We start from the raw sequence: 27,751 nt of genomic DNA, 5'->3' as shown, positions 1-27,751 counted from the left end.
CTGAAAAGGGGTGAGCAAGAGGGCGATCTCTGGTTTTGTGCACCTGGTTGGATGGAGGTGCTGCTACTCAGATGAGAAACCCTGAAGGGAGGGGCTGCCCAGGGGAGGGAGCTCAGGAGGTCCGTTTGGGGTGAGTTGCTTCTGAAGTGCCTGGGAGACTTCCAAGTGGAGGCACCAAGCAGGTAGTTGAGCTCAGGGAGGTGCCTGCGCTCAGGGAGAGAGATCGGCCTCAAGTGTACTCTGCACCCCACCCTGCTCTTCCATCCCATCTCCTCCCCATAAATACCTTTGGGAGGCTCCCGTGAGTCACTGCGGACTCCTCCTGGTTGCCAGACCCAGTGGATGGTGTTCAGTCTTCCCTTCCTCATCCTCTTTGCGGCATTCGACCCAGTTGGCCACGCCAGCCGCAAGCACATCCTGTTGCTGCCCCGCCACACTCTCCTGGTCTTTCCTGGCTCTGTGGGTGCTTTGTGGCCAGCTTCTCATCTACCCAGTTTATTTATTTTCTTTTTGGCCGTGCCATGGTATGTGGAAATTAGGGTTAGGAATTAAAACCTGTGCCACAGCAGCGACCCAAGCGGCTGAAGTGACATCGCTGGATCCTTAACCCATTGTGCCACAAGGGCACTCCAGTTTAAATCAATAGTTCTCCAAATCTAATGAAAAAAAAAAAAATAGCGAGTTCCTGTCGTGGTGGAGTGGAAACGAATCTGACTAGGAACCATGAGGTTGTGGGTTCATTCCCTGGCCTTGCTCAGTGGGTTAAGGCTCCGGCGTTGCCGTGAGCTGTGGTGTAGGTCACAGACACTGCTCAGATCCTGCGTTGCTGTGGCATAGAGCGGCAGCTGCAGCTCCGATTGGACCCCTAGCCTGGAAACTTCTATATTCCATATGCTGCTAGTGTGGCCCTTAAAAAGCAAAAACAAGCAAACAAACCAAAAAAACCCCACCTATGTTTACATATGTTAATTTCACATTTTATTTACCTTTTTATTTTTATTTTTTGGCCATGACCAAAGCGTGTGGAAATTTCAGAACCAGGGATCAAACCCACCCCCACCACTCTGAGCCACAGCAGAGGCAATGCAGGATCCTCAACCCGCTGTGCCACCAAGGGAACTCCAAGTTTCACCTTTTTTTTCTTTTTTAAGGGCTGCACTTGCAGCATATGGAAATTCCCAGGCTAGGGACTGAATCGGAGCTGCAGCTACCTGCCACAGCCACAGCAATGCAGGATCCTAACCCTATTGAGTAAGGCCAGGGATTGAACCCCCATCCTCATGAATACTAGTTGGGTTTGTAAACCACTGATCCACAACAGGAACTCCCAAATATGTCTTTTTTTTTTTTTTTTTTTTGCTTTTTAGGGCTGCACCCGTGGCATATGGAGGTTCCCAGGCTAGGGGTCTAATCAGAGCTACAGCTACTGGCCTACACCACAGCCACAGCAACGCAGGATCCGAGCTTCTGCAACCTACACCACAGCTTACGGCAATCCAGATCCTTAACCCACTGAACGAGGCCAGGGATCAAACCTGCAACCTCATGGCTCCTAGTCAGATTTGTTTCCACTGTGCCATGATGGGAACTGCTTTTTTTTTTTTTTTGGTTGCCCTACAGCACATGGAGTTCCCAGGCCAGGGATCAGATCCAATACCCAGCTGTGGCAACGCTGAATCCTCAACCCACTGTGCTAGGCTGAGGATCAAACCTGCATCCCAGTGCTCCCAAAACACCATAAATCCAGTAGCACCACAGGGGGAACTCCCAAATTTCACCCTTTTTAAAAATTTCTATTTTTATGTATGTTTTATAAACATGGAAATCTGTAGTATACTGGGGGTGCATACTTAGCTTTTTTTAAATTATTTTTATTTTTTTAATTTTTTTTGGTCTTTTTAGGGCTGCAACCACGGCATATGGAGGTTTCAGACTAAGGGTCAAATTGGAGCGTAGCGCCGCTGGCCTATACCACAGCCACAGCAGATCCGAGGAGCTGCGTCTGTGACCTACACCACAGCTCACGGCAACGCCCCGATCCTTAACCCACTGATTGAGGCCAGGGATCAAACCTGCATCCTCATGGATATTACAGATTCATTTCCACTGAGCCACAACGGAAACTCCTTTTTTTCTTTCTTTTTGTTTTCCTTTTAGCGCTACACCTGTGGCATATGGAAGTTCCCATGCCAGGGATCCAATCAGAGCTGCAGCTGCTGGCCTACACCACAGCCACAGCAACTTGGGATCGGAGCCACATCTGCAACCTACGCTACAGCTTGTTGCAATACTGGGTCCTTAGCCCAATGAGTAAGACCAGGGATCGAAGCCACATTCTCACAGAGACAGTGCCAGGTCCTTAACCCGCTGAGCCACAACAGGAACTCTGCAATCCGCATATTTTTAAATCCAGTAAATATCTCCCACCCTACTGAGCTCCAGACCCCGTGGCAGGCTCCATGTAGCATAGTGCTCACTGGACACCTGCAGAAGTTAGGTGGTGAGGAGGAAGAGGGCCGAGGTCCAGACCAAGGCAAAAGCTTTGGAGTCAAGAGAGAGCACAGTGCCTCTGAGACCTGAAAGAATTCCTGGTGGCTGGCTTGAGGATCATAGGAAGGTCAGCAGTGAAAGATGAGGACAGAAGGGGCTAAATGGTCGAGTGCTAAGAGGTTGGACTCTTCTGAGAGCAATGGGGAGCCACTGAAGCATTTATATCCAGGGAGGAGGCATGGCTTGAGTTGTATTAGCAGAGGATCACAATATTTCTTCATTTAAGAGATAAGTAAGGAGTTCCCTGTTGGTCTAGCAGTTAAGGATGCTGTGGCACAAGTTCAATCCCTGGCCCAGGAACTTCTGCATGCTGAGGGTGAGGCCAAGAAATCATAATAATAGTAATAAAGAAAAAATAAAGGAGTAAAATAAGGCTTCAGAGGGGACCTCCAGAGTGGCCCAGATTGCCAGTGGCAGAGCCAACACTGGATCCCAAGGCTCCTACCTCCCAGTCCAGTGCCCTTGCTGCATTTCCATCCTTCATCTCAGGCAGTATCTGGGCCGCAGGGAACCTCCAGGGGAGGAGACCCTGACATCTGCAACGGCCACTGTCCATGTCATGTATCCTTAATACCTTTGCTTTGGTCCTCTCAGTGGGTGGGACTCAGGGAAACCAAGATAAATAAGGCCCATGTGAACACTGGTCCAGTCTTCTCAACAGTCCTATAAGTCAGTCGAAAGTGAAGTTAGAGGTGAGGTAACGTGTCCTATGTCACACAGCTGGGACCTAATGAAGTTGTGAGTCAAACCCTCTTCTGACTAATTCTCCGTGCTAAGCTCTTCCTTCCTTTCTTTCTTTCTTTTCTTTTTTTTTTTTTTTTTTTTTTTTTGTCTTTTTGTCTTTTCTAGGGCCGCTCCCGCGGCATATGGAGGTTCCCAGGCTAGGGGTCGAAATCGGAGCTGTAGCTACGCCAGAGCCACAGCAGCATGGGATCTGAGCCGCATCTGCGCCCTACACCACAGCTCACGGCAACGCCAGATCCTTAACCCACTGAGCGAGGCCAGGGACTGAACCCGCCACCTCATGGTTCCTAGTCGGATTCGTTAACCACGGAGCCATGACGGGAACTGCCTAAGCTCTTCCTTTCTTATACACAGCAAGAAACTCAGATTTCAGCAATGAAGATAAACGCTTTTAAAAGTAATTTGATATAAGTTCCCATCATGCTCAGGGGTAACAAAGCAACTAGTATCCATGAGGACACAGGTTCAGTTCCTGGCCTCACTGGGTTAAGGATCCGGTGTGCCGTGAGCTGTGGTGTAGTTTGAAGGCACGGCTGAGGTCCAGTGTTGCTGTGGCTGTGGTGTAGGCCAGCGGCAACAGCTCCGATTCGATCCCTTGCCTAGGAACTTCCATATGCTGCGGGTACTGTCCTAAAAGACGACCAAAGAAAAAAAGAAAAAGAAAATGCAATGCATTAGGTGTTACAAGTAGATACTGAAGTGGGCTTATTTTGCCTTTGGGGACTGGTAAGGCTTCAGCTCATTTTCTGGGTTTTCAGCAGGCATAGTTCACCAGAAAAAAAGGACAAGATCATACAGTTAACAAGTCAAAGGAGAACAGGCGTGCCTGCAGCTCAGGATGGAGTAGACAGGCAGGAAATGACCAAACAACAAGAGTGAAGGGCTTCCTGGGCCAAGGCTGAGTCACCTTTGACTTTCCCTTTCCTCACATCCCATTTCCAAGCCATCATCTAGCGCTGTTGGCTCAAAAACATGTTCGGAAGCTGGCCCTTTCTCACCACCTCCCTTGCTCCCACTCTGGCGCTCTGGTCGACACCACGACATATCTCGTCAGCTTTTTTTTTTTTTTTTTGGCTTTTCTAGGGCCGCACCCACGGCATATGGAGATTCCCAGGCTAAGGGTCTAATTGGAGCTATAGCTGCCTACGCCACAGCCACAACAACGCGGGATCCAAGCTGCATCTGTGACCTATACCACAGATCCACGGCAATGCCGGATCCTTAACCCACTGAGCAAGGCCAGGGATTGAACCTGCAACCTCATAGTTTCTAGTCAGATTCGTTAAACCTCTGAGCCACGGTGGGAACTCCTCATCTAGCTTTTTGCAAGAACTTCCATCTGTCCTTGCCTACCCACAGCCTACTCTGGACAAGCAGCTAGAAAGAGAGCCTCCTGGGAGTTCCCGTCGTGGCGCAGTGGTTAACGAATCCGACTAGGAACCATGAGGTTGCGGGTTCGGTCCCTGCCCTTGCTCAGTGGGTTAACGATCCGGTGTTGCCGTGAGCTGTGGTGTAGGTTGCAGACGCGGCTCGGATCCCGCGTTGCTGTGGCTCTGGTGTAGGCCTGTGGCTACAGCTCCCATTCAACCCCTAGCCTGGGAACCTCCATATGCCGTGGGAGCGGCCCAAGAAATAGCAACAACAACAACAAAAAGACAAAAAGCCAAAAAAAAAAAAAAAAAAGAAAAGAAAGAAAGAGAGCCTCCTAACACAGTCATCCTCAGCCTTAGCTGCAATTTAAATCTGCTGGGGAGGAGTTCCCATTGTGTGGCACAGTGAAAATGAATCTGACTAGAGCACAGCTCATGGCAACACCAGATCCTTAACCCCCTGAGCGAGGCCAGGGATCAAATCTGCATCCTCATGGATGCTAGTCAGATTCGTTAACCACTGAGCCACGACCACTGAGCCACGACGGGTACTCCCAGAGGTACTTTAAGGCGGCCCAGATGGTTCAAACTTGTGCCCAGGGTTAGGGACCACTGTTTCAGCTTGTAAATCTCAGGTCACTTCTCTTGCCAAACCCTCCAGCACTTTCCATTTCACCCAGAATATAAGGCGATGGTCTACAGGCCGTATGTGATCTGGCCTCCCGTGACCTCTCCCCTCCTCCTTCATTCCATTCCAGCCACTGGCCTTTAGGGTCAGTGAACAAACAAGGCACACTCCTACTTCAGGGCCTTTGCCCTTGTTCCCTCTGCCTCAAACACTCTTCGCCTACAAGTTCGCCTGGCTTAATCCTTGGCTTCCTTTACGTCTTTGCTCAACCATCACCTTCTTGGTGATGACTTCCTAGTCCATCTATTTTATTTGTTTATTTATTTTTAATTTGTTTTTTTAGTGCCTCTCCTGAGGCATATGGAGGTCCCCAGGCCAGGGGTCTAATCAGAGCCACAGCAGCTGACCTATACCACAGCACAGCAACACAGGATCCAAGCCAAGTCTGCGAACTACACTGCAACTCATGGCAATGCTGGATCCTTAACCCACTGATGGAGGCCAGGGATCAAACCCATATCCTCATGGATACTAGTCAGGTTCATTTCCATTGAGCCACAATGGGAACTCCCTAGTCCATCTCTTTAAAACTACAGCTCCTGGAGTTCCCGTCGTGGCTCAGTGGTTAGCAAACCCAACTAGCATCCATGAGGACTCGGGTTCAATCCTTGGCCTCAATCAGTGGGTTATGGATTCCGAGTTGCTGTGGCTGTGGTGTAGGCCGGCAGCTACAGCTCTGATTAGACCCCTAGGCTGGCAGAGTTCCTGTCGTGGCTCAGTGGTTAACGAATCCGACTAGGAACCATGAGGTTGCAGGTTTGATCCCCAGCCTTGCTCAGTGGGTTGAGGATCCAGTGTTGCTGTGAGCTGTGGTGTAGGTCACAGACTCGGCTTGGATCCCACATTGTTGTGGCTCTGGTGTAGTCTGGCGGCTACAGCTCCCATTCGACCCCTAGCCTAGGAACCTCCATATACTGTGGGAGCGGACCAAGAAATGGCAAAAAGACAAAAAAAAAAAAAAAAAAAAAAGAGAGAGAGAGATCCCTAGCCTGGGAACATCCATATGCTGCAGGTGTGGCCTTAAAACAACAAAAAGACAAAAAAAAAAAAAAAAAAAAAAGAGAGAGAGAGAGAGTTCCCTAGTGGCCTAGCAGTTAAGGATCCAGCATTGTCACTGCTGTGGCTCAGGTTCAATCCCTGACCCAGGAACTTCCGCATGCCATGAGTGTGGTGGCCAAAGAAAATTGCAACTCCTGTCCACCATTCTCTATCTTTCTTACCCTGCTCCATTTTTCTTTATAGAACCTGTCACTGTCTGACTTTAGATGTATCTAAGGTACATTATCTTTCTCTTCTCTAAGATTAGAAATTTTAATTTTTTGAAAAACTGCTATATTTTCCTATCACCTTAAATGCTGTCTGAAATATAGTTGGTGCTCACTTAATCTCTGTTGAATAATGGAATTTCTATGTGTTTGTACATTTTGGTGGAGGCTGCTGCATAGTTGGGGCTGGCTAGAATATGAGGCAATGAAGGGTACCAGGGGAGAGGCGAGGCACTTGAGTGTGATGCAGATGATGACTGAAGCTGTTGGACCAGCCCAGAACATGGACATGGGGACAAAGGAACCACCAAATCTGCTTCTCCCTATGTTCATCTTTTTGTCTTTTTAGGGCCGCATCTGCGGCATAGGGAGGTTCCCAGGCTAGGGGTCCAATCAGAGCTGTAGCCACCGCCCTACGCCACAGCCACAGCAACCCAGGATCGGAGTAGCATCTGTGAACTACACCACAGCTCATGGCAACAGCAGATCCTTAACCCAGTGAGCGAGGCCAGGGATCAAACCTGAAACCTCATGGCTCCTAGTTGGATTCGTTTCCACTGTGCCACGATGGGAACTCCCTTTCTTTCCTTCCTTTTTTTTTTTTTTTTCCTAAGGGCCGCTCCTGCGGTGTACAGACGTTCCCAGGCTAGGGGTTGAATCTGAGTTACAGCTGCGGGCCTACTCCATGGCCTCAACAATGTGGGATCCAGGCTGAGCCTGTGACCTACACCACCACAATCAGGCAATGTCGGATCCTTAACCCATTGAGTGAGGCCAGGGATCAAACCTAAGTCCTCATGGATACCAGCTGGGTTCTTAACCTCCTGAGCCACCACGGGAACTCCCTCCCCATGATCATCTTGACGGATGAGACCTCCATCTACTGGTCACCAGACACATGAGGTCATCCTGAACTCCTCACCTCCACATCTCATCTCCTCAAAAACTTCTATATTATTATCTAAATATCTCTAAAATCTGCCACTTTTGTCCACCCACACTATCACAGCCATCCTCTCCCCAGACTACTACAACCCACACTGGGTGCCTCTCGTGTGTTTAAATGGCTTTCTAAAACATTCGACTTTCTCCCTCCATCTGAAAATCCTTCAGTGGGCTCCCTGCTGCCTTTGGGGCCAAATCCCAGCTCGCACAAGGCCTTCTGGGCCCGTGGGCCGGACTCCCTCTCTAAACTCATCTCCTGTCACTCAGCCTATAGCGCCCTGAGGCGCAGAACTTCCTCACACCTGCGGGCCTGGGCTCAGGACCCAGAGCAAGCGAAGGATGCGACTCTTCTTGGGGGAAGCCTTCCCTGCTGACAGCGCTGCCTCCTCTGCTCCCGCTGAGCCTCATTTTACATCATTACTGACAGTCCGGTGGCCTGTCCCCCGAGTGGCTGGGGGCGCCTGAAGGAAGTGCTGTAATTTCAAGGTGTCTTTGGGGGTCACTGCTGCGTCAGGGAGAGGAGACTGACGAGGTAGTCCCAGGGAGGCAGAAGGGGAGCCAGGAGCCGGTCCTAGGAGCCAACGGATGAGTGTTCAGGGTGTTCCGCTGCGTCAGCGAGGCCCGAACCGCCCTCGGGAGGAGGAGCCTAGGGTCCAGCGCCGCGCAAGCCGCCCTCGTTCCCACCAAGGGGCACTGAGGACTCTGCGCCCGCGGACCTGGCAAGGGTCGCAGAGCTAGGTCTCACCCAGCTGCCCTCCCAGGCGAGCTTCTCTCTGGGCTTCTGCATCGAGCGGAAGTGGCGGGGACGCTCGCCAAGCCGCGGAGCCAGGGGCCTGGGGACCGAGGCCCCGCAGGAGAGCCGGCACTCTTTCTGCGCAGGCGTGTCGCTCAGGCCGGGAGGGGCGGGGTCTGGTAGGGGCGGGGGCGGAGCCAGTTCCCGGGCCCGCCTCCCCTAGCTCCCCGAGCCGCCGAGCGCTGGGCGCCCCGGCTGTTCTAGGGGCTTCAGGTGAGCTGGGGGCGCTGAGGGGTCCGGAGACCTCCCTCGAGGTCGGGCCGTCGGTCTGACCGCGGGCCCATCTGCCTGCCGTCTGCCAACAGCCGCCTCCGCGGAGAATGGGAGAACAAAGGGAGGGGGCGGTTCTGGGGCCCCTGAGGGAAACCAGGGTCCCAGGGCCTCCGCCCTGCCCGCTGACACTTTCGGTTTCTCCCCGAGTCAGACGCGCCGCCCTGGAGACCCTGGGCCGGCGGTGGGCGCAGCTGCCTCTCCGCGTTTGCCTGTCCGTCTTTGTGTCTGTCTCTGTGTCTGTCTGGCTGTCTCCGAGCTTGCCTCCACTTCTAGAACTAAGCCTCCGGGACACCGACATCCCGCGAACCCTCCCCCGTCTCCCATGGCAGGTAAGTGGGTGCAAGGCTGAGGGTCTCCGTTATCCCCTCACGGACTTGGGAGCCCAGTGTCGGACGCATCCTCCGGGAATGTGCTCGGACTGGCTGTGTGGGGCCCCTCCCTTCCTCCCAGGAAGCCGCCGCCCTGCTCCCCCGCCCCATCTTTCTCCGTCTCTTGCCACCACATTTCCCTCCACTCAGCCTGGCAGCCCGCGGGCTAAGGGGTAGAGGGGTGAGGTGGGGAGGCCCCTTCTAACCTACTCCTGTCCCCCCACAGGCTACATACCCCCCAAGGGCTACGCCCCTTCGCCCCCACCTCCCTATCCTGTGACCGCTGGGTACCCGGAGCCGGCGCTGCATCCTGGGCCCGGGCCCAGCCAGGCGCCAGTGCCTGCCCACGTGCCTGCCCCAGCGCCCGGCTTTGCTCTCTTCCCCTCGCCCGGCCCTGCGGCCCCGGGGCCAGCTGCCCCCTTCTTGCCAGTGCCCGGGGTGCCTTTCGGCCTCGAATTCCTGGTGCAGGTGAGTGGAAGGAAGGGAGGGAGGGGTGAGGGGGCGGGGGGGGTACCCAGGCGTCTCGATCCTCCAGCTGACGTCTGCGCGGCCCCTACTCTCTTTCCAGATTGATCAGATCTTGATTCACCAGAAAGCTGAGCGGGTGGAAAGTGAGTGGAAGGAGGAGTAGGTTGGGCCTCGTGATGGGGGCAGATCGTGGGCTCTCGGTCCAGTGGTGCCTGAGCCTCAGCGTGTCACCCCTTGGCAGCGCTCCTGGGCTGGGAGACCTGTAACCGGTACGAACTGCGCTCGGGGGCCGGACAGCCCCTAGGTCAGGCTGCAGAGGAGAGCAACTGCTGTGCTCGTCTGTGCTGTGGCGCCCGTCGGCCCCTGCGAGTCCGCCTGGTGGACCCCGGGGACCGAGAGGTGCTCCGCCTGCTCCGCCCTCTCCATTGTGGCTGCAGCTGCTGTCCGTGCGGCCTCCAGGAGGTGGGTGGGGAAGGATGCGGCCAGGGAGAGACTCGGGTTGGGGGCGGGCCAGTGATGGGAGCAAGACCCGGGAGGAGGCATGGGGAGAGTGGTGCCTCAAGTGCAAGTTGGCCAGCAGGTGGGATGGGAGGTCTAGAGAGGAGCGTGACAGGTAGTCTAGCGAAGGGGATGGGAAGTCTTAAGAGGGGAGAGAGACAGGTGATAAAAGTAGACTGGTGAGCGTTTGGGCCAAGGCGCCCTGGTTGGGCAGTGACCCTGTCTGCCTCTCGCTCCAGATGGAAGTACAGTCTCCACCGGGCACCACCATTGGCCATGTTCTACAGACCTGGCATCCCTTCCTCCCCAAGTTCTCCATTCAGGATGCTGATCGCCAGACGGTTTTGCGAGTAGTGGGCCCCTGCTGGACCTGTGGCTGTGGCACAGACACCAACTTTGAGGTATCAGGAAAAAGGGGAGATCTGAGCCCTTCATAAGCCAAGATGAACCGTGAGGCAGGATGGCCGACAGAATGGGCACGAGCCCATCAGTCCAAATCCCCTGTGATGCCTACCATATTTCCGGTTTTCCTCTACTCAGAAATAGTCTGGCCCATGGTCTTAAAAAAAATACGGCGAAGAGGGTTTCATCTTAAGGGCCAGTGCCGATTGTTACTGCAACTGTGTATTGGGGGGTGGTGGGATTCAAGGCCAGGCTGGATTTAGGGTGCAGGATGGTTATTGAGTGCACTGTGAGCTGGGCCCGTGTGGCTGCTGTGTTTTGAGTTCCTGAGCCCAGGCCCTGGAGCAGGCACAGATTTAACTTGCTAACATGTGCAACTCACCCTGCCAACCTGCAAGTCCAAATGAACACCGCCACCCTAGCATCCAGGCAGTATCCTTCTGACATGCATCCAGTCACCCTCTGGGAGCCTGGAGAACCCAAGTGGTGACCATTTCGGAGGAAGGCCTGGGAAGCACCTTCCTTCCTAGAAGACAGAGGCCCTGGCGTACTTCGGGTTAACTACCTGTGTAGATAGATAAGGGGGGAACCACAGGTCTAATCCAGTAGACTCTCCAAGCTTCTGATGAGGTGCCCTGTCTAAGGTTACTTGTAAAAACTGAGTCACCTTGGGGAGGTTTTGTGATGGGAGCTGGTTGGGTGACCTCTGGATGGGCGTGTGTAGGCTGTGAGGTTCTCATCAGGCCAGCCTCCCTTTTACATAACTATGAATGGTTCATATTAGGGGTTGCACTCTTGGGACAACAGGGCTGGCTGGGAGAGGCCCTGCCCAGCTGGAGACTGGTCTCCAGGCAGTGCCCCAGGGCTATAGAGCAGGGGAGGGAGAGGGGAGGGGAAGGGCGGAGATTTAGTTCAAGCTGCTGGAGAACAAGCATCAGAAAAAGACCAGGGAGTCACTGTGAGTTACCCACCTCGGCAGGGCTTATCATGACTGGTCCTCTCTCCGCACCAGATGTGCTTGGATTCGCCCTGGATGAGGCTGGCATGTGATGCTGGACGGGGGCCTCCCTAGCTTGTGGATCAGAGGACAGGCAACCCTCTGGGCAGACACAGCCTTCCAGCAGCCTGGTCGGCTGGTAGGGTGCAGCCAGGCAGTTAGCCTGCTTGGCCAAGATACTCTGTGCAGGGCACAAACCGCACCAGCTGTGGGCAGCAGGGACTTCGCTAACTAGAACAAACCCAGCCACTGGCCATCCACTAAAGAGATTAGACAGTCTCCTGCTGCTTGCATTTCGCCCCCCTCAATGGGATCCAGGGCTGTATCCTGGTTTGTGCTCTACTCTCACAGAGTGGCCTCCGGGGCCTCAGTTTCCCCACGTGTCACATGGAAACCCAAGGCTTTGGGAGGGTTCCCTAAGTGTAGAGCCCGCACAGTGCGTCCGCTGTGCGAGTGAGACGAGCAGGTGACATCAGGCACTTCCTCCCCAGCGGGGCCCGCCCTCCCTCTCTCCTGCCAGGTGAAGACCCCGGACGAATCCCGCAGCGTAGGCCGCATCAGCAAGCAGTGGGGCGGGCTGCTCCGAGAGGCCCTCACCGACGCCGATGACTTCGGCCTGCAGTTCCCGCTGGACCTGGACGTGAGGGTGAAGGCTGTGCTGCTGGGCGCCACATTCCTCATCGTGAGTCCCCCCTTCATCTGCTACCCCTTTGCTCTCACGCTGAGGCTCTATGCCCTTCTTGGCCTCTTGCCAGGAGAGGGGTAGGGAGAGACTCGCGGTGGGGCTGGGGGGGGGCAGTTCCAGGCCTGCGCTGTGACCCCCGAGCCAGGCTGGCCCAGTCCGATCTCCGGCTGACCGTGCCCTCCTCTCAGGACTACATGTTCTTCGAGAAGCGAGGAGGCGCCGGGCCCTCAGCCGTCACCAGTTAGAGGCCGCCTCAGGGTGAAGAGACCATCAGACTCAACCAGAATCCACGATGGTCCCTGGCCCTGACCTGGCCCCTCCTCAGAGACAGTCCCTTTCCTCCGTGTACACTGCAGGGGAGAGACAGGGACCCCTGAGAGGCTGGGGGCTTGGCGCCCCGGCCCAGCCCACTCCCCTGGCCTCCTTCACCTCTGGCCCCTCCGGAAGCGTAGATATGAGAGCCCTTCCCCGTGCCTCCCACCAGCACCCCTGCACTCCCGGCACACAGGCGTATCGCTTTCAGACTTTCCCTCCCCGCTTCCTCCCACCCCCTTCCAGAGCCTCTGCTCCAGACCAGGCCTTGCGCCCTGGGAAGGCAGGGCTCTGGGGTTTCGTGACAGGTGGGGACTTCAACGTAGCACCAAAGATGACAGGCGTGGCCAGCCTTTCCCCGCATCGGGACTGGCTCCTAACTGAGGCGGCCGCTCCCTCCCAGCCCGGCGGGAGGGCCCAGGCCCCAGCGCCAACTTCCTCCCCTGGCTGGTGCTTGCCACGGCCCCCTGTGCCTTACCTCACCACCCCTTCTTCCCTCGCCCCAGGAAGGAGGCTGCCTCTTTGTATGTTATGTTCATATAAACTTTGTAACTTTTTGGACACTGGAAGGTGTATGTCCTGGGAGAGGGTAGGAGAAAGAGTTGGTGTGGGAAGAAACAAAGGGAAATGTGACCGCTGGGCTGGGCAGGCGCTGACCCATTTCACCATCCAGGCTGCCAGGATCAAGTGTCCTTGAGTCTAAGAGGGCCACTGTCATCATCCACGATGGCCCCCGACGAAGCTGGGGCGGTTGGAGCCATGTGCCCCGGTCAGTATGGCTGCTCCCACAGAGCCCAGGGTGGGAGCTGATGGCGGTTCAGGATGGCTGTTCCCACGGCCCAGTATGGCCACTTGCTCGTTCTCTGTAGCGACAGAAGCTTCCTACGGTGTGATGTTTAGCAGCTCTGTTCCTGCCAGTCCGCCTCTTGGGCGGGCCTGTGTAGCGAGGACCGCCTCCTGCTGTGGCCCAGCCAGGGGAGCCGGCGGCCTCGGAGGCCAGACGGCAGGGTGAGGGGACGCTCCCAGTGCCCGGTGCTGGGCTCCTCCTGTACCCGCCTACGGCAGGCTCTCCCCATTGGGAAAATGCCCTGTGGGGACCGTATTCCAGTTCTGCTTGGTCCCACGTGGCCAGGCCTTCGGGCCCTCTGGTGGCCATGCCCAAAGGAGCAGAGCTCAAGACCGGGCCAGGACGTAGCGGCTGGCAGCTGAGAGGTCCCACTGGTAGCGCTCCAGGATGCGCCGGCAGTCTGCTCTGGACCAGCTGCTGAGGTAGAAGAGCTGGTCCACCTGCGGGGGCGGGAGGAAGGGCAGCCGGCTGCCAGAGGCCCGGCGGGCGGGGCGGGCGGGCTCCCAGGGAAGGGTCGGACTTTACCTTGAGGTTCCGGATGGCGGCCACCACATCTCCCCCAGTGGCTCTCAGGGCCTCCTGGCACTCCTGGTGGGTGACTCCATGCACGCTCAGCTCCACCTGCAGGGGGCAGAGCCTCGCTTAGGCCCCTTGCCCAGCCCAAAGCCCCTTCCGGACATCGGGACACTCCGGGGAGCCCTCACCTCTGTAATCCTCCTCTGCAGCTCGAAGTCAGGCAGGGGTCCTCTGGAGGGGACAGTGGCTTTGCTGGCCCCCGGCGCTCCTGTGGGCTGACTGTGGGGGAGTTCTCTTTTGGGCCAGGGAGGCCGCTCCCTGGGAGGCTGGCTGGGCTGGGAAGACGAGCTGGCGGCAACGGGAGGGCGGGGTGGCAGGCCCGGGGCGCCCTGGGGCCCCATTCTGGCATGTCGAAGTTCAGGGGGGCTGGACCCCCCTCCTGTGGGGCGGGGGCCCAGGGACAGAACTGACTCCAGGCTCTTGGAAATGCCTGCACGGTTGAGAAAGAAACAACTTGGGAGGAGGCCCAGCTGCCTTCTTCCCGTTCTCTGTCTACCTGGGCTATCCTTGGGGTGGCCCTCGTGTTAGGGGGGAACAAGAAGACAGCAGGCAGCCGAGGGCCCAAAGCGCTGTCAGGGGCTGCAGTGGGGAGATGCGGTCCAAAATATAGCCAGAGAGTTCCCACTGGGTTAAGAACCCAGATAGTGTCGATGAAGATGCGGGTTTGATCCCTGGCCTGGCTTGGTGGGTTAAGGATCCAGCATTGCTACAAGCTGTGGTGTAGGTCGCAGACGAAGGAAGCTGAGGTCCCACATTGCTGTGGCTGTGGCGTAGGCCAGCAGCTGCAGCTGCAGTTCAGTCCCTGGCCTGGGAACTGCCATATGCTGCAGGCGTGGCCCTAAAAAGACGAAAGCAAAAAAAACCAAAGTACAGCCAGCCAGGATGTCAGCAGTTAGAATGTGGGGAAGGAAGCCACATGTGGAAAAGCATGGCTTCACAGCAGCAGGCATTGTTGGAGAGTTGTCCTTGATCTCCTCAGAGACCACGGTGGCCCTGTCCCCACGCCCACGCCCACCTTTCGACCTCTGCAGGGCCATGTTCCTTCTCTGGCCTTGAGCTGGAGGGGGATCCCGAAGCTTTGCCTTCGCTCTGTCCCTGTTGGAAAGTGTTCCGGTTCATTCTCCACACCCCCCACCCCACCCCATAGAGCAGTGTCCCCTCCCAAAGAATCTGGGGCTTCCAGGCAGGCCAAGACCGGAGTGGAAGCTGAGACCCGGAATGCGAGGGCTGGCAGGAAGGCGAATCCAGCCTCCCCTCCAGCTTACGCTGCTCCCCCCTCCCCAGGCCCTTCCAGGAAAGTTGCTGGACTTGGTTGCCCGCCCCCCCCCAGCCCTGCCCGCATTCGTCCTCACCCACTGATGTTTCCCTGGTGGTGCTCTCCTCGGGCAGGGGCGCCTCTGGGGAGCAGATGGCTGGCTGGCGAGCCCCCTGAGTCTACCAGCGTCACTGCCGAGGCTGGGAAGTTGCCCATTTTGAATGTGCGACCGTTCTGGCCCTTCCAGGTGGTGGAGTCGGGGCTGTGGGGAGAGGCACTGGTGCAGGGACTGGGAGCCAGGGGGGAGGAGCTCTCAAGCTCTGTGCCACGGAGCGGCCTCTGCCCAGAGGAAGGAAGCCTTTTTCTCTCTAACACAAAAGGGCTCTGTGGACCCATAGTGGCTCCAGCAGGGAGGCCAGGACTGGGGTGGAGCTCTCGGAGCCCGGTGGGGCAAGGAGGAGATGAGGCAGAGGATCGGGGTTCAAGTTGCTGGAGGGAGGCTGAGATGGGACCAGGGTCAGGGGGGTGTCCTCCCCCTGGGGCTGGGTGGGAGGCACGAGGCCCTCACCTGCCCTCGATGATAGTGATGGGGTCACCAGGCTCCATCCTCAGGGCACCTGGCTCTGTGACATCCCTCACACAACGTCCCTCAGGAGGCCAGGCCTGTAGAGACAGGAGGAAAGGGTGGCTGGGCTTGTGGCGTGAGTCAGAAGGGTCATGTCATGCGAGCAGAGAAGAGCATCCACCCACCACGCAAACCCATTCCACATGTGTCCTCTATCCTAGACCCAGGGCGGGACCGTCCCTGTCCCCCACTTGTCATCCAGTGGAGGAGGCAGACCCGGATTCCATGTCAAGCTGGACACAGCCCAGGGGCCAGGGAGCAACAAAAGGGGGGCCCGGGCTCCACCTGTGGGGACCAGGGGGAGGGTGCTGTGACTGCGTCTGCTCCACACCCAGACCTCTCAGATCTGCCTCCCCAGCACCTCTGGAAGTTTTCCACTTCCTTCCAGCACCACTGCCTCCATCCTTATCCAGACCTCTGCATCTCACTTCTGCTTCACAGCCATTGTGGCCTACGTGGTCTTTCCATCGTCAGCACCATCCTTCTAATCCCCTTTTGCACCAAGCCAGAGTGGCACAACACGTAGAGGTGGCTTAACTCCCTTCCGTGGCTCCAAGTGCCCTCAGAGTAAGGACTACTCTCCTTAAACAGTAGTGCATAGAGCGGTTTCTGTCACAGCCCTGAAGTCAGATTGACTGATTCAAATCTCCACTCCTCCACTTCCTGTGTGACTTTAGGCAAGTCACTTAAACCGTCAGAGCCTTCACTGGCCCCCCTCTAAAATCGAGATGGGTTGTGAGGATTAAATGGGCAAATATGCGTAAGGCTTTGCCGAGAGCACTCAGTGCGGTATCTTACACAGATCAAGTGCTCTAGGTGCTAGCGCTGCTGACTTAACACCTACAAGTCCCTCTTTGTCACACCCCTGAGGTGTTAGTTACACGTACTTCCCCCTCCCACACGGAGCCTTTCCCCTGCCTGTGGGACACCCACTGCATCCTACTGCTCTGCGCTTTGGGCTCCGTCATCTCTGCCGCAGCCCGCAGCCCTTCTGCCTGCATCCACAAGACCCCAGCTGTCCCTTGGAGGCTCTGAGTGCCCTGCAGGCGTCCCGAATCTGAAGTTCAGAGCCAGTCGGGTCCCAGACCCCAGCCAGGGAGTCAGCGTGTTAGTCTTGTGCATGGAACCTTGGGAGAGAGAACGGATGCCAGAGAGACCGAGGGCATCCGGGGAGGCAGAGGTTCCCACCTCTTGGAGCAGCCCCTCCAGGTTGGAAAAGCTGGGCCGGTCCGCAGGGTGGGGGGCCCAGCAGCGCAAGGCGAGGGCGTAGAGGGCCCTGGAGCAGAGGGGAGGCCTAGGCAGGCGGGCTCGGTCCTTCTCCAGCCGCTGCAGGATGAGGTACGGCGGGACCCCCGCCCAGGGCTCCTCGCCTCCGGAGAACATCTCCCACAGCGTCACCCCAAACATCCACACGTCCGAGGCAGAAGAGAAGGCCCCGTGGCGCAGGCTCTCTGGCGCACACCTGCGGAAGCGAGGCTGAAGGGGGCCTGACGGGGCCGGATGCGTCCCCGGTGCCCCCACCTGCCACTGGGCACGCCCCCTTAGCGCTCCCCGGAAGCCCCCACGTCCGGGCCCTTCCAGACCAGACGACTCCTCTAGTGCCCGCCTCTCTCGGAGGTCCGGCCCCTCCGCACCCGCTTTGCTCCTGCCCCCCAGATCCTGCCCCTCCGCCCTGGCCCTCACCAGGCAAAGGGGATGCGGCGGGGCCCGCCCATGACGTAGCGGCCCCGGGCGCCGCCCAGCGGCCGCACCAGCCCGAAGTCAGCCACCTTGACCGTGCGCGGTGAGGCCAGCAGCAGGTTGCGCGTGGCAAGGTCTCGGTGCACCAGCCCGCGGGCCCCCAGGTACGCCATGGCCCCTGCCACCTGCCGCAGGAAGAGGCAGAGCAGGGCCACGGGCAGCGGGGGTGTGGGGGCCGGGGCGGTCAGGCGCGTGTGCAGGGAGCCCAGGGGCGCCAGCTCCATCACCTGTGGGAGCACAGCTCAGTGAGCAGTGGTCCGGCTCCACCAGACCCTGGCTCGCTCTCCTGTTACCCACCAGCCCCGGGGCTGTCCCAGGAGCTGGCCTCTGGGTCTGCTCACCATCTGCAGAGGCTGGCCCAGTACCAGGCCATGCAGACGCAGCACGTGTGGGTGCTCCAAGTTCATCATGACGGACACTTCTCGCAGGAAGTCCCCTAGCTCAGTGCCCTCGGGGCCTTCGGGACCCACCCGGAGGGACTTGACAGCCACTGGGATCTAGGGGTCAGGGGAAGCACCATCAGGCACCCTAGAGAACAGTTAAGCCAAAGCCAGAGCAGAGAGGGCACCCAGAACAGAGGGGGCAGCTGGCCCAGGTGCCCACAATGAAGTAGGCTCCTGGGACACTCACACTCTGGCCACTGGGCAGGGTCCACAGCCCCCGGTGCACCACGCCAAAGCAGCCGGAGCCCAGAAGCTCCCCTCTGCACACGGCACCATCTGGGATCAGACACTTGAGTCCCCCTTCTGGCTCAGGGAGGGATGGAGGGCTGTCTGAGGGTGGGGTGCTCTCCTTTTGCCCAGGGGCAAAACCTCCAAGGATCTGAAACAAGGGGTAGGAAATCAGATGTGTGAAACGCTGCATACTCCTCTCGGCCAGGGCCTGAGCTGGCCCTTGATGCCTCCCGCCCCCGCCCCAAAACCCAAAACACACACCTTATAGACCCAGTTCTTAGACTTGAGCCCGGAACGGTGCCTCTTCAGGGCTTCAACCAGTCTGCGCTGGGCTGAAGGAGGCCAGAATCAGAGGGATGGGGGAAGAGATGAGGGGAGCAGGATGCAAGGGTTTTACAGGCAAGAAGAAGAGGGTGTGTGTCGGGGGATAGCAGCTAACAGGCGAGGGTGAGAGCAGGGCCTGGAGGCAGGGGACCCTCACCAGGCCGGCCCATGCCAATGCCATCCAGATCCTCGGGTCTTACAAAGTCGAAGTGCTCTGGCCGGGTCACATTAAGCGCCTCAAGGATGGGTCGGTAAAACTCGGCCAGCTGGATGTCCCGGAGCAGCCGCAGCAGCCAAAGGGAGTCCGCCTCGGGGAGCATGTCTGGAGGAGGAACCCCTAAGGCTGACACCCTACCCTCCAGACACGTGGCCCAGGAGAGTCGCCTAATACTCAGGCACCAGAGACATGGCTGCCAGCTTCACCCTCAGCCCCTCAGAAATACTCAGGTACAGAGGAAGGGATGCAGCAGGGCAGGCCAGGTGTCCTGCCCTTCACACACCCCAGAAGAATGTTCTCTTCACAGCTAAATTTCAGCACTGCGCAGACTTCAGGTGTGTGGCCCTGCTCACTGAGATCCTGTGGCACAGTGCCCACACCCTGGGGCCACCCAGATTCACCACGTAGACCCGAGGTGCCCCACTGTACACAGCTACTCACATACACCTGAGACATGCTGACCCACCAGGAGTCCTCCAGAGACACCAAGATACGCTAACCACACCGTGCTTTAAACATGCATGCATGCACACACACACACTCACACACACACACACCCCTACAGATATACTGCAAAAGACATCTGAGATGCCCAGATACATGTCCTCACAAGGCCGAGGCACTCCAGTATATACTGCCTAGAACACCAGGCTTCCCGCCATGTCCCCTCGCACAAGCAGACCTGAGTCATGTTGAGTTCACTGCCTCCAAGATACACCACCCCTCACATCTGAGGCGCCAGGTCCTCACAAACACGCCCCACACAAGATCTCAAGCTCCGTGTCCGCAGGTACCTGAGTTCCACTGGCAGACTGCCCCCTCTGCCCAGAGACGCCCAGGGGCATTGCCTCTTCTACACCCGAGGCAGCAACAAATCGGGCGTTTGCGCTGGGCGGTTTAAACTCAGGTACTGCTCAGAGCCACCCAGGCTGCCAGGTGCACAGTCCCTTCCACACCCACCTGATCTCAGCTCCCGGTACAGAGCGCGGCGGGCGCGCACACCTGAGTCACGGGCTCTAACCCGGCTCCAAGGCGACGCCACCAATCTTTATGAAATAAGGCTCTAAGGTGCTCAGGGTGCCCGCTGCCTGCACAAACACACTCTCCCTTCCACACACGCGGCCCCCTCCCTCCCTCCCTCCCCGCACTTAGTTGAGCCCGGAGGAAGCAGAGGACCCCGGGCTGGGTCCAGAGGGACGCTCGGAGGCGGCGCGGAATCCGGCGCGAGCAGGGGGCGGGGAAGGAGAAAGCCCAGGACGCCCGGGAGCCCCGGGGCCGGGACCCAGGTGAGACGGGGAAGCGCGCGCCGGGGGCATCGGAGCGGCCGCGGCCGGGAGGGGCTGGGAGCGGAGACCCCGCACCAGCGGCCGCGCCCCCGCCCGGCCCCCCGGGCCCCTACCTCCCCCGACTCTCACCTGGCGAAGGCGGAAGCGGCGGCTGCGGAGCCGCCCAGGCTGCCGGGACTAAATCCCGGGAAGGGCGGGACGGAGGCCGCGCGGGGCGGGGCCTGGAGGCTCGGCCCGGGCCCGGGAGGACCAGGTGAGGGCGGTTCCCCAAGGAACGTTTCACCCTTCCCCAGACAGCCCTGTCCGTGCCCGGTCCCCGTGCCAACTCCTCCGCTCCTCTCGACCAGAGTTCCGTCCCTTAAGGGAATAAGCCCCTGGTCAGGACATGCCGTCCAGGCTCCCCCCGGAAAACCAGGCTAAACAGCGCTCAGCCCCTGCCCCCAAGCAGGGGAGAGGGCTTCCCGGCGCTGGTGGAGGAAGAAGGCTTGGTACAGCGGGTCTGGGATTGGCGCCACGGGAGGGTGTTGAAGGCGGTGCAGGACGGCAGTGCCCAGCCTAGACAGCGTCTGCAGTTGAAGCCTTTGCCTTTTCCCCAGCTCCGAACCCCCTTTTCCCAGTCTAAAAGGGACCTTTTGGGGAGCTCCTCAGTGTGGAACATGTGGGGAGCCTTGGGGGTCGGGTTGGAGACGGAGCTTCCGAGCGGCTCCCCAGCCCCATCCTCGCTTGGTACCTGGTCTTGGTGATCCAGGCCGCACCCCAGGCCTCAGGGCTCGAATTCCCATCACTGGCACTTCCTGGCCTCACCCCTCCCCCTAAGTCACCTCTGCTGACCCCAGGGCCCTGTCTGCTGCTCCTTGGCTTGTGGGGCAGGGACACAGTCTGGTTCCCAGAAGGCTTTGAGGAGGACTCTCCTCTCCCTTTTCCTGAGGGAGAGGCCCAGGGAGGAAACCACCAGCCTTAGGACGTGTGGCCTGTTTCCTTCTGTCCCAAGGAAGGCTGTGTGAGCATAGCAGCTGCTGTCCCCAGAGTCCCTGGGGTGGGGGGGGGAAGCCCGCCTCTACTTGGTAAACACATGGGAAAACCCAGCATTGATTGGAAGATCGTAATTCACCGCAGTACTGCTTCTATGATTTTCTTACCAATTCTCTTGCCCTTCAACCAGGCCCGCTCATCATACTGGGATTGTCCCCTGCACATCTGGCATCTCTGACATCCATGAGCCCGCTCCACATGGAAGGGGCTGGATATGGCTTGTTCTTCCTAAGGCACCTGGGTCAGTGTAGGCATATGGTAAGTGCAAGGCCCATATTGGTTATGAAAATGTCTGCTCAGTCTAATTGTCATTCCTTTGTAGATGATATCTCTTCTTCCTGCTTTTAAGGTATCGTTGGTGTTTTGTAGTTCTTTTTCTTTTCTTTTTCGGCAACACCCACAGCATGTGGAAGTTTCTGGGCCAAGGATGGAACCCTGAACCGCAGGAGGGACCCTGGCCACAGAAGTGACAACACCAGGTCCTTAACCCGCTACATCACAAAGGCACTCTGGTGTTTTGTAGTTCTAGTACAGAAGGTCTAGGTATGGATCCCTTTATATTTATTCTACTCAGTATGTTGTGTTTCCTGGGTCCATGAATTCATACCTGTCACCAGTTTTGGAAAATTCTCAGCCAGTAACTCTCCAGATACTCTCTATCTTCCTTTCCTGGTATTCTCAGATTAGAAACCTTTTTACTCTCTCCTCTGTATCTTCTTTTTTTTTTTTTTTTTTTTAATTTTTGGCCACCCCAAGGCATATGCAGCACCCCAGGGCCAGGGATCAGATCGGAGCCGCAGTCTCCACCCAAGCCACAGCTGTGGCAATGCCAGATCCTCAACTCACTCTGCCGGGCCTGGGAGCAAACCTGCTTCCCAGTGCTCCCAAGACACCACTGATCCCCTTTCACCATAGTGGGAGCTCCTCTCTTTCATATCTTTTAATTGCTTGTCCATATTTCTGCCCCCCCCCCTTTTTTAGGGCCGCACCCACAGCATATGGAAGGTCCCAGGCTAGGGGTCTAGTCAGAGCTACAGCTGCTGGTCTACACCACAGCCACAGCAACACAAGATCTGAGCTGCATCTGCGACCTACACCACAGCTCACAGCAACGCCAGGTCCCTGACTCACTGAGTGAGGCCAGGGATCAAACCCGCATCCTCATGGATACTAGTTGGATTTGTTTCTGCTGCACCACAACGGGAACTACTCCTCTTCAACTTTCTTTCTTTCTTTCTTTTTTTTTTTTAATGGTCGAACCTTCAGTGTATGGAAGTTCCCAGGCCAGGGATTGAATCCAGTCCTCAGCTGCGACCTGCACTGCAGTAGCAACATAGAATCCTTTAACCCACCTCCCCCTGGTTGGATATGGAACCCTGGGCTCCACAGGGACCCGAGCCACCACAGTAGGATTCTTAACCCACTGCGCCACAGCAGGAACTCCCACCAGTTTCTCTTTGATTCTCTTTGTTGTGCTATGCAATCCATACACTAAGGGTTTTTGTCATTACTATAATCATGGGAACATTATTAGCTTCCAGTGCCGACAGTACTTTATTGAGGTATAACGTATTTTCAGTAACATGCACAGATTCAACTGTACAGTTCAATGTATTTCAACAAATGTTCACATCCATGAATGCAGATTAAAACCCAGACATTTCTCTGGTCCCAGGAAGTAGCCATGTATCCACTTTCAGTCAATCCCATTCCCGAGGTAATTACTATTCTGACGTCTAAAACTCATAGGTCAGAGTACCCTTTGTGGCTCAGCGGGTTAAGAAACCCAACTAGTATCCATGCGGCCGCAGGTTCGATTCTTGACCTCGCTCAGTGCATTAAGGATCTGGCGTGGCTGTGGCTGTGGTGTAGGCCAGCAGCTTCCGCTCCAGTTCAGCCCCTAGCCTGGGAACTTCCATATGCCGCGGGTGCAGCCCTAAAAGGAAAAAAAAACAAAAAACCCAAAACCTCACAGATCACTTGTGCCTGCTCTTGCCCTTTTTGTCAGGGGAGTCACACGCTCTTTATTATCTGCAGTTGGCTTCTCTCACTCAGCGCGCTTTGAGATTCGTTCTGGTGCTGTCCACGTTCTTGGGGGGAAACACAATGGCTCCATGAGCCCCTTCAGGGAAGAGCATGTGAAACCTGATTTTCCTCTGAATGTCCGGTGTCCTTACAGATCTGGGTGCCCCTGAGGTCCCCTGGTTGGTGGGTGAATACGTGAGGGTCGAGCACATGGGCAGATGCAGCTGGACAGGCTGGCAGGAGGCCGACTAGGCACCAGTTCATCCTTCCGGCCAGCTGTCACCAGGTTCTGGAGCCCCAGGTGAACAAGCCCAGGTCACGCCTACCCGGGCTCACTCGGAGGCACCTTGCACAGTGGGAGCTGGGGCCTTACCTGAGGGCTCTGGTAACCTCTGAAAGGTTTTAACTGGGGGGTGACAGATGCAGCCTGAGGTAGTAAGAGGCTGGGAAGAGGTGAGAGAGAAGAAGCAGGAAGAGGCCTTGACCGTTGGTTCGGGGGAGACAGGCCGCCGGTGCCTAGGCCTTGGCCTTGGAGGGAGAGGAGGCTGCGCATGGGGGGCGCCATCAATTGGACTCCCCGCCTAGGTCCTCTGTGCGCCAGCAGGAAACCAAGCGGAGGCTCAGCCCCACCTTTGCCTCTGTCTTGGAAAAAAAGCAGGGAATCAGAGGACTCATTCCCTGCCCTCTCCCTTTGGAATTCATTTCATTTCATTTCTTTCTTTCTTTTTCTTTTCTTTTCTTTTGTTTTTAGTCTTTTTAGGGCTGCACCTGTGACATATGGAGGTTCCTAGGCTAAGGGTTTTTTTTTTTTTTTTTTGCCTTTTCTAGGGCCGATCCCACGGCATATGGAGGTTCCCAAGCTAGGGGTCTAATCACAGCCTACGCCACAGCCACAGCAATGCGGGATCTGAGCCGCATCTGCAACCTACACCACAGCTCACCGCAACACAGGATCCTTAACCTACCGAGTGAGGTCAGGGATTGAACCCGCGTCTTCATGGATGCTAGTCGGGTTTGTTAGCCACTGAGCCACGACAGGACCTCCCCCTTTTCATTGCTTACTTTTGGAGTTAAGCTTCTCTCATCCCCACCTTCGCCCATAAGGAGGATGGGGTGTGGGGGAGCACAGCCTGACCAACCTCACCCCCCGCAGGAGAGGAGCACCTCCTCCAGGCCAAGGAGATGGGGCGTCCCGCCCACATCACCACCCCCTCCATCTGCATTTCCCCAAAGTCTGCCCTGCCCTGCAGGCTCTGCATCCGAGAAGGATGAGCACATTCACAGCACTGGGGCCAAGTGTTCCCCACAGGGCAGAGAACCAGGAGGACAAACACAGAGGGCACCCAGGGGGCCAAGCTCCCTGCCCCCACCCCCTTCCCGCCTTGAGTTTGGGTGAGGGGTGGGGCCCAGCCTTGTGCGGAAAGCTTTCTGCTCCTGTCAGGAGCCGACTTCGTGCCTCCCTACCTTCTCCTTTTCTTTCCTTCCTTTCTTGCTTTGCTTGCAGCATATGGAAGGTTCCAGGCTAGAGGTCAAATCAGAGCTGCAGCTGCTGGCCTACCCCACAGCCACAGCAACACCAGATCCAAATTCCATCTGCGACCTACACCCCAGCTCATGGCAACGCCGGATCCTTAACCCACTGAGCGAGGCCAGGGATTGAACCCGAATCCTCATGGATACTAGTCGGATTCTTAACCCACTGAGCCACGGTGGGAACTCTACCTTCTTTTCTGCACTAATCCTGGAGATCACTGGGCTCGCCCCCTTCTACCTGACCCAAATCAACCTCTCCCCTCAGTGCTCTGGCTCTCTCTTCTGGGCCTTTGTGGGGCCGGTCCCCCTGCTTGGCAGTCTTCCCGCCCTTCTTGCAGTCTGGCCTTGCTAAATGCAGGAAGCCTAGTCCTACCTGCTCGGGGCTCGTCACCTGCACCCCAAGACCCCTGTGCTTTCCCGACATTGCACTCTTTGCTCTGGCAGAATTTGCCCGTAACATGTCTGTCTCGCCTGCTAGATCCCAAGCTGCAGGTGGCAAATGACTTCATCTTGCCTGGGCAATGCTGGGTCCCCCATGCCCAGTCTAGTGTCTGACTCATGTGACAAGTGCTCAGTAAGCTCTGTTGAACAAATGAACAAGGCAGTCGTCTGGGCAGAGTGAAGCAAAGGAGATTTTTGACATCACGAGCACCTTTGCTGGGAGTGGCAGCGATGGGAGTTTCTGAACCTGATGTGTAAGCGTCCTCCTGGTGAACCTGTCCCTGCCCCCCCCCCAGTGTGGCACTCCCTGGCCCACACGGTTAGCTCTCCCCAGACCCTCTGGTAAAAGCCTTCTGTACCATCACCCCTTCTCCACCTCCCAGCACCCAGAGGTCCCATCCTTTCCTGATTTGCATTTGCCTCGCTAATTAATGGAGTCACCAGCCCACCACCCTGTATATATCTGATGGTTTGCTTTCCAGAGTAGAAGCACTCTGGGCATCCCCTGGTAGGTCAATGGGTTAAGGATCTGGTGTTGTCACTTCTGTGGCACAGGTTCAATCTGTGGCCTGGGAACTTAAACACACACACACACACACACACACACACAAAAAAAAAAAAAAAAAAAAAAAAACCAAAGTGGAAGAACTCATATCTACTGTATTGCTTCAGCCTCACAGGGGAGCTGAGAGCCTTTACAGAGCAGCAGCTTAGACCTCACCTCTGGAGCCTGACTCTGAGTTTGAATCCCCGCTTTATCACTTACCATCCGATGCATCTGAGCAAGTTACTTCACGTTTCTCTGCCTCTCTTTCCTCATCTGCAAGATGAACTTATTAGGAGCAGCTACCTTGTGGGGTTATTGCAAAAGTAACTGAGTTATGCGTCTGGTAGCCAGTCTCCAAAATCATTCCCAAATGAACCTCCCCTCCGCCCCGGTGTTCACACGGCTGGGCCTTCCCACAGTGAAGAGGGCCGATCCGTGTAACCAGTGGGATAATGTGAAAAGGATGGTGTGTGACTTCTAAACTGGGTCATGAAAGACAGTGTGGCTTCTGCCTGCCTTCCTTGGGTCACTGGCCCTGGCGGAGGCCGGCCAGCCACCATGCCCTGAGGACAGGCCAGCAGCCCTCTGGAGAGGTTCCGCGAGTATGGGAGCGGAGGGCTCCTGCCATCCGCCAACACCAACTTGCCAGGCGGGTGACTGCGCCCTCTCGGAAGCTGATCCGCCAGCCCTTGGGTTTCTGCCACCCTGACCAACTTCTCTGCTGCACCCTCCTCAGAGCCCCTGAGCCAGAATCCCCCATTTTAGCTGCTCCTGCACTTCTAATCCACGTAGACTGCGAGTGCTTGTGGTTTTCGGCAATTGAGTTTTAGGATAATTTGTGTCACAGCTGTGGATAACTAATACGATGTTGAAAATGCTTAGAAAGTTGTCTGACACGTAGTCACCATACCCGTTCGCCATCGTGAGCTCCCCTTTACAGGAAGGAAGACTGAGGCTCAGGCTGGTGAAGGGATAGCCCTCAGGTACATGCATCACTAGGAAGGGGCCTGGCCAGGCATGTTGTCAACCCCGGGCCTTTGATGCCAGCCACCCAGCCCTTTTTTCGGACCCTCCGCCCACCATTCCAGTTATCTGTTGCTGAGCAACGATACCTAGTGGCATTAAAACCACTGCTTGAGGAATTGCCATCATAGCTCAGCGGTAACGAAACCAACGAGTATCCCTGAGGTTGCAGGTATGACCCCTGGGCCCCACTCAGTGGGTTAAGGATCTGCCATTGCCCTGAGCTATGGTGTAGGTTGCAGACAGACTCAGCTCAGATCTGGCGTTGCTGTGGCTGTGGTGTAGGCCAGCAGAAACAGCTCCGATTTGACCCCCAGCCTGGGAACTTCTATATGCCGCAGGTGCAGCCCTAAAAAGACTTAAAAAAAGAAGAAGAAGAAAATCCATCCCCATTCTGGCAGGCCACACTCTGGGAGGTTGGCCTTATGGGCACAAAGCAAACAAACTCCACCAGCCTCTGGTGCCATGTGCTCATGAAGGGCTTACACAAGGAGGGCATATCACAAGGATATCAGAGAAGGTTCTGGAGTCATCAGGGATACTCTATGGTATCTACCATGTGCCAGGCTCTGAGGAAACAAAGGCACAAAACCGTAAGCGGCGGCTCTCGAGAGTCATGTGTGGTGTAGAGGGAGGCGTGTAAAGACACAAGTAACAGGTGCCCTTGGAGAGGGGCCTGGCGCAGACTCACTCCGCTCTGCCTCGGGGGCTTAGAGAAGGCTTCTCAGAAGAGGTGATTGCCGAGCCAAAGGAGAAAGGCCTTCCAGGTATAGGAACAAGCCTGGGCAAAGGCAGGGAGACATAAGGAAACAGTGTCTGAACAACTAGACGCCATTCAGTATGGCTGCGGGGTGGGCAGAGCTGACAGACAAAGCTCCCGGGACACCAGGGGGTCAGCTTTCAGGAAGCATCAGCAAAGCCGATCACTTCCTGGTGAGAGGAAGAGGATGTCCTTGACACTGTTGGCGCTGCCATGAAACCTGAGAGAGGATCCCAAGGTTGGGGGGGGGGAAGGAAGGCCGACATGCGGCGTCTGAGACGCCTGTGGGTCATTCCAGCAGGATGCCAGCTCTGTGTCTGGACAGTTCTGGTCTGAGGACCGAATAAGACAGGGTAGCTACTGGAGTTCCTGTCGTGGCTCAGTGGTTAACAAATCCGACTAGGAACCATGAGTTGGCGGGTTCGATCCCTGGCCTCTCTCAGTGGGTTAAGGATCCAGCGTTGCCGTGAGCTGCAGCGTAGGTTGCA

The 27,751-nt window shown here is 56.7% G+C and overlaps 2 protein-coding genes across 12 annotated transcripts; one reads left to right on the top strand and one right to left on the bottom strand.

Moving 5' to 3' along the window:
* Positions 1-8,198: 8,198 nt before the first annotated feature.
* PLSCR3 (phospholipid scramblase 3) lies at positions 8,199-12,919 on the top strand. Of its 7 annotated transcripts, none has more exons than XR_014821765.1 (8): positions 8,199-8,568; positions 8,780-8,957; positions 9,223-9,464; positions 9,565-9,607; positions 9,706-9,926; positions 10,202-10,363; positions 11,853-12,043; positions 12,235-12,919. XR_014821765.1 is itself a non-coding variant. In XM_005669207.4 (8 exons), the coding sequence occupies exons 2-8, from the start codon at positions 8,951-8,953 to the stop codon at positions 12,289-12,291; spliced, it is 894 nt and encodes a 297-aa protein (XP_005669264.1). In that variant the 5' UTR covers positions 8,199-8,568; positions 8,780-8,950; the 3' UTR covers positions 12,292-12,919. The 7 variants fall into 7 exon arrangements, 4 of the variants coding, with proteins under 4 accessions (XP_005669264.1, XP_005669265.1, XP_020923483.1 ...); XR_014821766.1 differs by having other exon boundaries at positions 8,776-8,957; XM_005669207.4 differs by having other exon boundaries at positions 11,882-12,043.
* TNK1 (tyrosine kinase non receptor 1) lies at positions 12,880-20,087 on the bottom strand. Of its 5 annotated transcripts, none has more exons than XM_021067822.2 (13): positions 19,577-20,087; positions 18,557-18,721; positions 18,337-18,407; positions 18,032-18,223; positions 17,743-17,898; positions 17,345-17,628; positions 16,850-17,123; positions 15,605-15,699; positions 15,134-15,298; positions 14,797-14,876; positions 13,910-14,211; positions 13,731-13,826; positions 12,880-13,645 (listed from the first exon to the last, which is right to left on the bottom strand). In XM_021067822.2, exons 2-13 carry the CDS (start codon positions 18,717-18,719, stop codon positions 13,532-13,534), a joined length of 1,992 nt encoding a protein of 663 aa, XP_020923481.2. In that variant the 5' UTR covers positions 18,720-18,721; positions 19,577-20,087; the 3' UTR covers positions 12,880-13,531. The 5 variants fall into 5 exon arrangements, with proteins under 5 accessions (XP_020923481.2, XP_020923480.2, XP_084842024.1 ...); XM_021067821.2 differs by having other exon boundaries at positions 20,032-20,087; XM_084985898.1 differs by having other exon boundaries at positions 18,600-18,721; positions 20,032-20,087.
* Between the last annotated feature and the right edge of the window lie 7,664 nt (positions 20,088-27,751).

This window comes from Sus scrofa, chromosome 12 (genome assembly GCF_054392235.1).
Source record: "Sus scrofa isolate SSC_HxYL_T2T_F1_AM1 chromosome 12, Sscrofa_HxYL_maternal_Yorkshire_Landrace_v2.0, whole genome shotgun sequence".
NCBI lineage: Eukaryota > Metazoa > Chordata > Mammalia > Artiodactyla > Suidae > Sus > Sus scrofa.
Note: the sequence above shows the minus strand (reverse complement) of the source record. Positions and strands in the feature narration are given on the sequence as shown.

Coding starts and splice junctions, on each gene's coding strand:
- PLSCR3 (XM_084985935.1), top strand. CDS start 8,676: ATGGGAGAACAAAGGGAGGGGGCGGTTCTGGGGCCCCTGAGGGAAACC. Junction 9,608..9,705: donor GAAAGCTGAGCGGGTGGAAA/GTGAGTGGAAGG, acceptor ACCCCTTGGCAG/CGCTCCTGGGCTGGGAGACC. Junction 9,927..10,201: donor GTCCGTGCGGCCTCCAGGAG/GTGGGTGGGGAA, acceptor CTCTCGCTCCAG/ATGGAAGTACAGTCTCCACC.
- TNK1 (XM_021067822.2), bottom strand. CDS start 18,719: ATGCTCCCCGAGGCGGACTCCCTTTGGCTGCTGCGGCTGCTCCGGGAC. Junction 17,629..17,742: donor TGGGCCAGCCTCTGCAGATG/GTGAGCAGACCC, acceptor GTGCTCCCACAG/GTGATGGAGCTGGCGCCCCT. Junction 17,124..17,344: donor CGCCGCATCCCCTTTGCCTG/GTGAGGGCCAGG, acceptor TCGCTTCCGCAG/GTGTGCGCCAGAGAGCCTGC.